We start from the raw sequence: 12,832 nt of genomic DNA on the forward strand, positions 1-12,832 counted from the left end.
AGTGAAAACACCACGTGTGCACACACATGCAGCACTATATATGTGTATGTGTGTGTACTATGTATACTTATATGCGTGTATATATGTATATACACACACATATATACATATGCCACAGTTTGAGGCGGCCTTTCTCACCAGAGTTACAAGATAGCCACACCTCTATTCTTTATACCTCCTTCTCTTAGAGATAAAATAAAAACTTTTCTTCCTGTCACAACTCACAAGACTGCATCATTCCTCATCTCTCCCGCTGATCAATCACCACAGAAGCCTTGCACTTCATGATCAGGCTTCTCATTTTATCTCAACACATTTGCTTCCAATTGGAGTGGTCTGATGATTTATTATTTTATTTTGTTCTATGTGTATGAGTGTTTTGCCTGCATGTATATGTTATACTACATGAGGGCCTGGTGTTCAAGGAGGAGAGAAGAGGGCATTGAATACCATGAAACTGGAATTGCAGATGGTTATGAGCTGCTGTGTGGATGCTGGGAATCAAACCCTGGTCCTCTGCAAGAACATCAAATGTTTTTAACTGCTTAGCCATCTCTCCAGCCCCCGCAACTGGGGTCTATATTTGTAGTGCTTCCTCCCCATGTCAATTTGACAATTCCAATATAACAAGTAATGGGAAATAAAATAAGCTATAATACTTTCATTTAATTCCCAAGTCAGACAGAGAGAAGCCTGTGCCTCCCAGAAATATACAGTGAAAAGTTTCAGGTAAAAGTATTCAAAGAAAATTAGGCCAAGAACAAGTTTCAGTTTTGTGCCCAAAACTTACACTAAATCAGAAAGGTTATCAGCTGAAGTGGTTTACCTGAAATCAGAGGGTAGAACTTAGTATTGGTACATACGGAGCACAAAAAGTCAGGCCTCCATCACTGAGAAAGGAGATACCTAGCATTTCCATTAAAACATGTCTGGCAGCAGTGCTCAGGGGACACAGTCATTTGAGGATAATATTCTTTTAATTCTGAGTTTTATATTTAAAATTGCAAATTATACTTCATTTTTTTTCTCTTTCACAACTAAGATTTTATTGGTTGAGGAACGAAGTTCAGACATTTCAGTTCTTAACACATGTGCCCAGACTCTGAAGAGAGTCATACATTGTGTTCCTGTATCCAGATGAAGAGCTACATATTGATTCTCTTTGAACTTATTCCAGTGATGTTCCAGCCTCAAACTTGGCAAGTTTTTCTTAAGCCCTCAAATAACAATCAAACACTCATGATACTCAATTCCACCGAGTCAAATTTTATGCCACATGCAGTACATACTCAAAAGTCCTATCATTCACAGCTCATTATTACAAGTGTTAGGAAAGTGGTCTGCCATGACCAAAGACATTACAGTTCTGACACGACAAGGACCACAGAGTGGTTTTTCAGAAAACGGTTCTACTAGAAACATGAGACCAGCTACAACTGAAAATATTCCAGACACAAATACAGGACTGAAACTCCAAGTTGCTCTTTGGTATGCTTTGTATTGTAGGATATAAAAATAGCCCCCTCTACAGAATGTTGTGGTGACCCCCAAGACAGTCTCAGCGTCTCCTGATTCAGTATTCTGCTTTTCTCTGGTTTAAAAAAAAAAAAGCAAATGTTTTACTTTTTTAAAAACTCATATACACTTTAAAAGGGGTGAGGGGACCCCCCCCCACTTTTTAAAAATGTTTCTAGAGCTACTAAAAACTCGCGTTTAAAAAAAAAAATGTTAATAAAAATGTTCCTCTGCCATGAACTGTGGACTGGTGGCTGTGGAGCCCCCTTGGGACTGGACTAGGCCCTCTGGACACGGAAGACGGTTGTTTAGCATGAACTGTTTGGGGGGCACCCGGGCAGGGGGATCGGGATCTGTCCCTGGTGCATGGGCAGGCTTCTGGGAATCGGGTGCGGTACCTGTGGTGTGACGCCTTGCACAGCCTAGGTGCAGTGAGAAGGGGCTTGGACCTGCCTAGGCTCAGTGTGCTGGGCTCTGCTGACTCCCCATGGGAGGCCTCAGTTTGGGGGATGTAGGGATGCGGGGTGGCTTGGGAAAAGGGGCTGGGGGTGGGAGGAGGGAGGCGGGGGTTCTGTGGATAGCATGAGAAGTGAGTAGAAAATTTCTTAATAAAGGGAGAAAAAAAGACTTTTAAAAAAATGTTCCTCTGGATTGTACAAGAAGGGAGGCAGGAATCACTGACAGACACGGTGATGGTTAGTGGAACTTGGCTCCTTTCTCTTCAGGGGCTGGACTCGGGTTTTCAGTCTCTCCATTTTCTACAGGCAGATCTGTAGTTCGCTGTCAGCCGCTCCGGCCCGTTTGCCCTTTCTTTGCCCCTCTCTTTCTTTTGTTTGCACGTTTTGGTCTGATAATCTATCCTCCCCACGACCTTTTTGGGCTTCACGACCACTTTGGCAGGGGTGTGCTTGGCTGACAGCCTTGCAAAGCGGGGCTTGGGCTCCCCCTTCAGCACTCCATCAGCGCGGACCTTCCCCTCGGGTGTTGTGGCGCCGGTGCGGGGTGGGAGGTGCATGAGATGCTGAACCTGTCACTGAGCTGCCCTGTCTAGCTACCACAGTACCAACTATACTGCTAATCCATCACACTGAAGCTTGCCTTTCAGTGTAAAATAGGCTCTTCAGAGTGACACGAGGGGTCAGTAAGTGCCTCAGTGGGTAAAGGTGCCTGCTGGTAAGCCTGACAACCTGAGTTTGATCCACGGGGTGGATCTACATGGTGAAAGGAGAGGACCAACTTCCACAAGTGTCACCTGACTTCTGCATCACACCTTGGCACATACACATATATATATATATATGTAAATGCAACAACCAAAAAATAAAAGTTGAAATAAGCTTATTTTAAAAAAGAAAGGAAGGAAGGAAGGGAGGGAGGGAGGGGGAGGGAGGGAGAGAGAGAGAGAGAGAGAGAGAGAGAGAGAGAGAGAGAGAGAGAGAGAAGAAAGAAAAGGAAAAGAAAAGAAAAGAAAAGAAAAGAAAAGAAAAGAAAAGAAAAGAAAAGAAAAGAAAAGAAAAGTGATAGTGGTCTCCATCTGTTGCAAAGGGAAGTCTCCTTGATGAGGAGCAAGGACTACTCTTAACTGTGGGTATAAGGACAGATATTTAGAATGTAGTTAGGGATGATACTGGTTTAGTAATATAGTGGTAGTTGCAGGTTCTTCCCTAAGATCCATGATTTCACTAGCCCTAGGTAGTTGGCTGGATTTCCTATACCAGGTATATCTCTTGTTGAGCAAATCTGAAGTACAATTAGAGAGCTGTCAGTTCCCAACAAGGTATGTGTGCCGCTACTGCACCCTTAGGGTTGTTGTGCCACGCTGGTTGTCGCGGTTCATAGGCATCAGAGCTGGGTGGGGCTGTTGGTTGTTTCCTTCCTTTGGAAGCTCGAGTTGTACCTTCTGGTAGTATAAAAGTACAAGCCACTAAGGGATGCTGAGAGTGGAAGAAGCAGTGTTCCCCCAGGAAGAGGGCACCATTGAGTTACATGAGATCAAATGGTCATCCCTAAAACCACACATAAAAGTAAACTACATAGACTAACCGGATTGTATTTATGTACTTAGGAGTGTATATGTGCATGTGTGTGTGCATGTGTGTAACAATATCTAATGAAAAATGAGGCCATAAATTTGAGAAAGAGCAGGGAGGGATATATGGAAAGGTTTGAAGGGAGGAAAGGCAATGAGCAAATGATATAATCTTAAAAACTAAAAGAAACAATTTTTAAAAATAAAATATTATAAAGAAATGTTTAAAAGAAAGGCAATTTAATTGGACATGCTACATATCTCATGACAAACTTAAGGAGGCCATGGATCTGTGGCACATTAGCTTTAATAATCCCTGTAGATCAATTTATCGAAAACATTAATGAAACTCCACGACAAGAAGCAAAGAGGTCCCCAAGGACAACACGAAAAATAATAGGTTCATTTGAAAAGAGAGCTGAGAAATCTCAACAGTGGACAACATAGGGCATAAATTGGGACCAACATATAATCTTCACACAGTGAGAGACAGAACACTACAGTCTTGCAGTGCAGAAGAAGCAAAATCAGGAGTGTATGAAGTGCTTATGCACAGCCTCCGTGTTGGATCCAGGAAAGGAGAGAGACTTTGTGGCCTTATACAGACTCCAGGATGACCTTGTGCCTGGCAGGTATTAATGTCATTGTGTATGACAGTGAGCCTGCTCACTACTGTGTCTGTCCATTCAATGTGCTCAAAAGGCTGTCAGAGAATGTCAGCTTGTCTTTCTGCTCAAAACTAAACGAAAAAAATTATTCAGAATGTTTAGGTCATCGTGGAATGTGCCCACTCCAAAACCAATGTGCTACACAGTAGCAGTCATTCACAGGTCTTCCCCTCATGTGGCCAAGGCAGAAGGGAAGAAAAGCCTTTTAACTATGTGTGTGCAGAATAGTGAGGGAATAGCTCCACACACTGAAAGGGAAAGCAACAGGGATCCGGATTTGGTGTTACTGATTTCCTTTCTCAGCTCTCATCTGTTGCACTGCTCAGTAGGAAAAGATCAGGGTGTGGTGGGGCATCCTTCTACCCACAGCACCGCAAGAGGAACAAGGGCTCGAGTTTAAGGCCAGTCTGAGCTCTATAGGGGGCTTTGGAAATAGAGACCATCTCCTTGAGGGGAGAAGCAAACAGGGAAGAAAATGAAGATGAGGAGAAGGAAGAGAAGATGCTTGTGGCGGTAAGATCAAATCAGTGTTGATGAAGACTAAGAATTCACATAGAACTTCCTGATGAGCATGGACAGGGGAGCCTTTTGTATTAACATCGGCAGTTATCTGTGAAGTTTCTCTGCCATCCTTTCCTATGACTAACATTTTATCTGCACATGTTGGTCTGTTATTTTTAATGTCAACAAAAGTAGTCTATAGCTGATATTCATACTTATTATATATATATATATATATATATATTCATGCTTATTCAGGCTTATATATTTTGATTAGAGATCAAAATCTGTGACCCTGAGTTCAGGGCCATTTTGCTGCTGCATCATTCCAGGTAAAGGGACTACTCTAAGTTCTGTTGAGGAGAGGTTTCTGACAGGGAAAGGTGCAGAATGGGTAGTGTTCCTGTAGTGGGGAGCCATTCTCTCTTGATGCCTTACCGAAATGAGCATCAATACAGGTTGGTTTAATTCCTAATAATTATCTTAGTTTTAAAAACTTCAATTTTCTTCATTCATCTTTCTCTTCATAGCTTCTTGTCCAAAACTAGAGCAGCTATGTTGCTCAGTTGGGACCACTCACTCACTTGGGCTGTTACTAATTTGCTGCCCCTGTGACAGCTACAATGACAATTATATTCAGCTTACCTAATATCATTTCAGCAATAGTCTTATTCTATTTTATTATGTTCAACTATAAACGCCATATACACCACTTCTATTTAAAAATGTATAATGCAAACTCTGCTCTTACTAATCAAAAAGTTGAATGTATTTTGTTCAGCAGGCACGGTGCTCTTGCCTGTATCTACCACTCAGAAAGCTAGAACAGGGAGACTGAAGGCTCAAAAGACTGCCTAGGAGGTTACATAGAGAGTTTCGGCCAGCCAGGACTATAGATAATAAAACCTTAGCTTTAAAATGTAATTTTAAAAGATTCTATTTCTGTGCTAAGGCTGCCCTTGTGCTCCCTCTCCCTCTCCCTCTCTCCCTCTCCCTCTCCCTCTCCCTCTCCCTCTCTCCCTCTCCCTTTCCCTCCCTCCTCCTCCTCCTCCTCCTCCTCCTCCTCCTCCTCCTCCTCCTCCTCCTCCTCCTTCTTCTTCTTCTCTCTCTCTCTCTCTCTCTCTCTCTCTCTCTCTCTCTCTCTCTCTCTCTCTCTCTCTGCCTCCCACACATTAGACAAATACTTGGCTACTTGCATTCCCCAGCTTGATTCTTAAAATTATGTTTCCTGGAAAGTATGACAATAGAGAAGGGTTCAGAGGATGAACTAAGGGAGGTAAAAACCACAGAAGTCTATTATCTGTGCATATAACCGTGTCATAATAAAACATCTTATTTTGTATAATTAACTTATAAAAAAGAAGGCAAACATCTATGTTCTGGGGAAAATGAGTACATTTTGGAATGTGAATAAATTATATTTAGAAATAACTATTTTCATTTTTGTACCCTATTTTTTTATATTGGACATATTTTAAGTGAACTGAGGTAGGCTCTGAATAATAAACTTTAAGAAAAATTCTGGAACTAATAAAAAGTGCTATAGGGGAAAAATCATACAAATGTTCCCATACACTCTCAAATACTTTGTCCGTTTTTAATATAACACTTTTAAATGTATAAGAAGCATGATAAATTGCCATGTGAAATTAAATGAAGTAAATAACAGTGGCTTTTTATTGCTAAAAGCAAAGAATTACTTATAGCTAAATTTACAATTGTAAATTAGCTATCATAATACAAATATCTTTAAGTAGGAAAAAGCAAACTGCATAAAAATTATTTATGATTATTGACTTTCTTCTCCTGTTACTATTTAACATAGTCAAAAATAAATTCTCCTAATGGAAAGAGCTCCAAAAACAATCTGAATTAATATCAAATTATAAACCATTCAATTTTATACAAACTCTATTGAAAATAATGGCATGCATGTCCTCACATATGGAGGTGATGGCACTTTGGTTGCCTCTGAACAACTTTCACTGAAAACCAAGCCAGCATATATCAAATCATTTTTACCCTTATTTCAATATTCTTATTTTGTTTATTTGTACCTGTTTTTCTGGTGCTGGGGATCAAACCTGGGGCCTTTTGCTAAGAAAGTGTTATATCACTAAGCTAACAAAGATTAAATTTAATTGATCTTTCTCTACTACTACAGAAAACTCACAAAACTTGGAATTCATTTTTGGAGCAAAAGAGCACATTCTAAAATAGGGTAGGATTTGTTCAAGGCTTATTTTTAAATCTCCAATGTATTTGCCTGCACCAGGAACAAAGTAAATCATTCTTACCTATCTTCTTTCCACAGTATGGCGATCATGAATAAGTCACAGGCATCCACGGTGACATATTTTGTCTTATTGGGATTTCCTGGTCCCTGGAAGATTCAAATCACACTTTTCTCACTGATTCTGCTGGTCTACATGATAACTTTGACTGGGAATATGGCCATCATTTGTGCAGTAAAGTGGAGCCACAAACTCCATACCCCTATGTATATGTTCCTAGCCAACTTCTCCTTCCTAGAAATCTGGTATGTGACCTGCACTGTCCCCAACATGCTGGTCAACTTTCTTTCCAAAACTAAGATTATGTCCTTCTCTGGCTGCTTTACCCAGTTCTACTTCTTCTTCTCCCTGGGCACAACGGAATGTTTCTTCCTCTGTGCCATGGCATATGATCGGTACCTAGCCATCTGCTACCCACTGCACTATCCTTCCGTCATGACTAGGCAATTCTGCAGTGTTCTGGTTTCCCTCTCTTGGATCATTGGTTTCCTCGGACATTTGATTCCCATTTTTTTCATTTCTCAATTGTCTTTCTGTGGCCCCAACATCATTGATCATTTTCTGTGTGATGTGGACCCACTAATGGCACTGTCCTGTACACCTACACCCATCATAAAGCATGTATTCTACTCTATAAGTACTCTTATCATTGTCTTAACGGGTTTGTACATCCTTGGATCCTATACCCTGGTGCTCAGAGCTGTTCTTCAGGTCCCTTCTTCAGAAGGACGACAAAAGGCTTTCTCAACCTGTGGATCCCACCTGCTGGTAGTGTCTCTGTTCTATGGAACCATAATGGTGATGTATGTGATTCCCACATCCAGCAACTCAGTTGCAATGCAAAAAATTATCACACTGATATACTCTGTGGTGACACCTGCTTTAAATCCTTTTATCTATAGCCTCCGTAACAAGGACATGAAATATGCCCTCCATCATGTCTTCTGTGGAAAGAGGACTATGCAAAACTCATAAATAGTGTTTCTATACCCAACTCTGGGGAACCCAATGCTTCCAAGGGAACCTTCACACATGTGACATATACTCACACAGACAAACACACAAATAAAAATAAAAATGAATCTTTTTTCTTTAATCTGAGCAGGGCATACTGCTGCATACCTTTAATCTCAGTGGCTTGGGAGGCAGAGGTGGGTAGATCTCTGTGAGTTCAGGGTCAGCTGGTAGAGAGTGAAGCCCTGTCTCAAAAGAACAATAAAAATGTCAAGGCTGGAGAGACAGCTCATCAGGTGTGGAGTGGAGGCAGCCTGAATCTAAAAGACAAAGCCGTGTGGACTACAAAGGGTGGAGTCAGAGAAGTGACTCAAGCACATTGGAGGAACCCAGAGGATCGTGGGTGATTCCCAGATATTGGACATTGATTTATTTACACTTTTGGAGTTTGGTTTTGCTTTGTTCATATTGTGACTGTGCCCTGGTTCTTCCTTCTTGAAGTAAGAAAGTATTCACTTATTTTTTATTTCACAGAAGCCCACAGTTGAGAAACTGAATTTTTAAAGAGATTTTAGATTTTAAAGGAGACTTTGGATTTTTTAAGAGACTGAATTTTAAAGTGTTTGAATTTGTAAAGATTGTGGTGTGGTAGTACTGTGTTCCCCAAAATATTGTGTACCCTAATAAACTTACCTGGGGTCAGAGAACAGAAAAGCCACTAGATACTTAGGATAGGCAGTGGTAGCACACACCTTTAATCCTAACATTCCAGAGGCAGAAATCCATGTGTTCAAGGACACAGCCAAGCATGGTGACTCACGCCTTTAATCCCAGGGAGTGGTGGTAAAAAGCAAAAAGATATATAAGGCGTGAGGACCAGAAACTAGAAGCATTTGGCTGGTTAAGCTTTCAGGCTTTCGAGCAACAGTTCAGCTGAGAGCCATTCGGATATGAGGACACAGAGGCTTCCAGACTGAGGAAACAAGACCAGCTGAGAAGTTGGCCAGGTGAGGTTAGCTGTGGCTTGTTCTGTCTCTCTGATCTTCCAGTGTTCACCCCATAACTGGCCTTAGGTTTGATTTTATTAATAAGAACTTTTAAGATTCATGCTACATTGTGGGACTTTTAAAGTTTGTAAAATATTTTATTGTGATATTGATATTAATTGTGATCTTGGGGATGAACAAGAAAGGAAAGGTTCTGACTTAACAGTGATATGTTTGACTCTTCTTTCTCTGGAACCATAAAACCCAAATGAACATTTTATTCCATATGTTTTGGCAGTCATGGTGGGGATTTTGTAGTTGTTGTTGTTGTTCTCTTTCCCCTTGTATTGAAAATAGATTATTTTCTTATACAATATATCCTGGTTACAGTTTCCTCTCCCTCTGTCCCTCATGGATCCTCCCCATCTCCCCTACCTCTGGATCTACTCCCTCTCTGTCTCTCATTAGAAAACAACAAGCATCTAAGAGATAACAACCAAACATAAAAATAAAATATAAGATAAAACAAAAACCATCACATTGAAGTTGGACAAGGCAAGCCAACAGAAGGAAAAAAGCCTCAAGAGAAGGCACAGAAATCAGAGACCCACTCATTCACACACTCCAGAGTCCCACAGAAATACTAAATTGAGAGCTATAATACATGTGCAGAGGACCTGGTGCAGACCCATGTAGGCCCTGTGCTTGCTGCTTTATCCTGTAAGTTCACATGAACTTTGCTCAATTGTTTTAGAAGGTCTTGTTCCCCTGGTGTCTGCCATCCCTTCCAGCTCTTGTACTCTTTCTACCTCCTCTTCCACAGGGTTCCCTGACCTTGGGGAGAGGGAATTGATGAAGACATTCTATTTAAAGCTGTGTATGTCATGGTCTCTCTCTTCCTTTGCATAATGTGTGTCTGTGGATCTCTGTATTTGTTCCCACCTGCTGTGGGAGGAAGCTTCTCTGATGATGACTGAATAAGGCATTGATCTATGAGTATAACAGAATATCAATAGGAGTCATTTATCACTACCTTTTTTTAAGACTAGTAATACTTGGTTTTACCCTAGGTTCCTGAGCTATCTAGTCTCTAGCTCTTGGTCATCCAAGCAGTGTTGGGTATGGGTTCTATCTCTTGGAGTGGGCCTTAAATCAAATCAGACATAGATAACTCCCACAAGCTTTGTGCAACCATTGTCCTAGTGTATTTTTCAGGCAGGATAGCATTGTAGATCAAAGGTTTTGTGGATGGGTTGCTGTTTTTTTTCTCTTTTGATAGCCTACAGAGTACCTTCTCATACCAAAGGCACTAGAACACAGGGGTGAAGGGTCTATGTAGGCACCAGCTAGACCTCTATATGTTCAATGAGTTGTGTGGGTATTGTCTTCAGCAATGGGACCTTGAAGTCAGTTTTTGGAAAGCAATTTATTGTCTTGGCAACATCCTGGGTTATTTGGAGATTTCCATGGGACCCCTTTGGCCAACAACTCAATTGGATGTAACCTAGTCCTAGTACTAGAAGCTTCATTTGATGACAAGAGATGACCAGTTGGGACTCTGTCTCCCTCATTATTCGGAGACTTCATTAGGATCACCTTCATATATTTTGGGAAGTTTCCACTGCTCTAGGTTTCCATACCATCCAAATTTCCCTCACTTCTAGCTGTCTGTCTCCACATTCCCTCCCTCAACTCCATCTCCCCACCTGCTCCTCCTTTTCCCATCACCCCTGGCCCCAGTCCACCCATAAAATCTGTTCTATTTCCCCCTCCCAGAGAGATTCATGTGTATCCCCCCCCAAGTCCCTTCCTCCATACCTAACTGCCATTGTCCATATCAGAGGAGCAGCAGGTGGCAGTTCAGGAAACCAACCCACCAGAAAGCAGAGCTCTGACGGGTGAATCTTGGATAGGCAAGGCCCCAAGAGCCTCAGCCCCAGGGTGTCTCTTGCTACTGCTGTGTCTTTGTATGTCTGCCACCGCCATTTTTCTCTGGTATCTTGTATGGTGAGAATGGGCATGGGGAGATCCCCGTAGTCTTGGAAGTATCCTGTTCTAATGGGCATTTTTACTTGTGGAGTATTATGAGGATGGTTTTCTCCTAAACTGTACTGTTTAACTGAAACAATGATTTTATACAATAATAGTGTCAATTTAAATAGAATTTTGATGATTGAGGGTTTTTAATAAACATAGTAAGGGATATGATAGAGGTTAGTTTGGTGGGAAAAATTAACATAGTTAAAGGTAGGATAAAATATTGGCCCTGCCCCTGATAAAGCAGAAGCTGCAAAGGATAAAAAATAAAACAAGGAGCCGTATAAACTGTGGCTTAGGTTAATGATTAAGGGAAACAATTGTGTCCCAGTAGCACAACTAGCTTAAATTCTTTTAATCTTAATGTTGGAAGATGTGTTCACAGGTTGTAGGGTGCATCATAGCTGAAACAAAGCTTTGAAAATGAAGTAAGGTTAGATTAAGATGTTTTTGTTAATAACTTTGAGGTGAAAAACCCAAGGAAACATCTAAAGTTTTAGAAAGGCACATGGTTGAGTGAGGGACCCAGTGAGGTCAGGGAACAAGAACAGTGACAGCCTGACTACTGACTAGTGGCCGAAGTACCTTTTAGGGTAGGTTGGTGATCAAAGGTGATGGTTAATTCCTTGCACCCATTTCTGCTCTCAGCTTCCTGATATTAAAAAAAAAAAAAAAAAAAAAAAACTGTTGATGAGTGGGTATGCACCCTGAGGATTTAAAGTAGAGATGATTGGTTGTTTTTCATATGTAAAAGTTTAGATCTGGGGTTCTTTTAAGATTCCTTATAAGGTTTCCTTTTAAGATAAGTAATGATTGATTCTTTCTTTGTAACTGCAAAATGCAGCCTGCCAATAAAAGAACTGGCTGAGAAAAATATTCTGCTTGTTCACATAATCCATAACAAGTTACTTAGATGTGAATGTATGCCTTGGGATGACTGTTTAATCATGTAAGAAAAGTAGGAAACATATTTTCTACCTGTATCCACTGCAATTATTCACTTGAGAAATAAAATGTAATCACATTATAATTTTTATATTACCTGAAAGATTTTGCTGGAGTATATAAGCTATACATAAAAATGAAGTTAGTTAGAAGGAAAACATCAAGAGAGACAGAAGGAAAACATCTAGTGGAGGAAAGAAAAGAAATAAAGAACTGAGACAGAAGATGATAGAAAGACCTTAAGAGTGTGTGTGTCTGTGTGTCTGTGTGTGTGTCTGTGTCTGTGTGTGCCTGTGTCTATGTGTGTGCCTGTGTCTGTGTGTGTGTGTATGTGTGTGTGTTTTCCCTTTTTCACCAGCCCTAGAGAGTTAAGTTTAGCCCACCACCCCCGTATCCGCTGGCCCCAGAGAATTAAGTTTTACTCCCTCAGATAGAAAAGTCAAACATCTGCCAACTCCTTAGGCTCCTCCTCAAGTCCTGTGCTTCTGGAGACTGCTCCTCATGGTTGCAATACCTAACCTCTCTGGGTCTGTGGATTGTAACTTGATTATCATTATTTAATGGCTAATATCCACATATAAGCGAATACAGAGCATATTTATCTTTCTGTGTCCAAGTTACCTCACTCAAGATGATTTTTTATAGTTCCATTCATTTGCCTACAAATTTCATAATGTCATTTTTTAGTAATAATACTGCATTATGTAAATGTACCACATTTTCTTTATCCATTCTTCTGTGGAGGGATGGCTAAGGTGTTTCCAATTTCTGGCTACTATGAATAGAACAGCAGTGAACATGGTTGAATAAGTATCCTTGTGGTAAAATGAGCCATCCTTTGAGTATATGTCCACAAACGGTATAGCTGAATCTTCAAGTAAATCAATTTCCATCTTTCTGAGG

At 40.7% G+C, this 12,832-nt stretch overlaps 1 protein-coding gene and 1 pseudogene across 1 annotated transcript; one reads left to right on the forward strand and one right to left on the reverse strand.

Moving 5' to 3' along the window:
* Positions 1–2,211: 2,211 nt before the first annotated feature.
* On the reverse strand, positions 2,212–2,530 carry LOC121832151 (non-histone chromosomal protein HMG-14 pseudogene; annotated as a pseudogene).
* Positions 2,531–3,980: 1,450 nt separating this feature from the next.
* LOC102909587 (olfactory receptor 11H7-like) lies at positions 3,981–9,233 on the forward strand. The gene is made up of 2 exons (XM_076544060.1): positions 3,981–4,176; positions 7,028–9,233. Exons 1-2 carry the CDS (start codon positions 4,082–4,084, stop codon positions 7,980–7,982), a joined length of 1,050 nt encoding a protein of 349 aa, XP_076400175.1. The 5' UTR covers positions 3,981–4,081; the 3' UTR covers positions 7,983–9,233.
* Positions 9,234–12,832: the final 3,599 nt, after the last annotated feature.

The sequence above is a fragment of the Peromyscus maniculatus genome, chromosome 9 (genome assembly GCF_049852395.1).
Source record: "Peromyscus maniculatus bairdii isolate BWxNUB_F1_BW_parent chromosome 9, HU_Pman_BW_mat_3.1, whole genome shotgun sequence".
Lineage (NCBI taxonomy): Eukaryota > Metazoa > Chordata > Mammalia > Rodentia > Cricetidae > Peromyscus > Peromyscus maniculatus.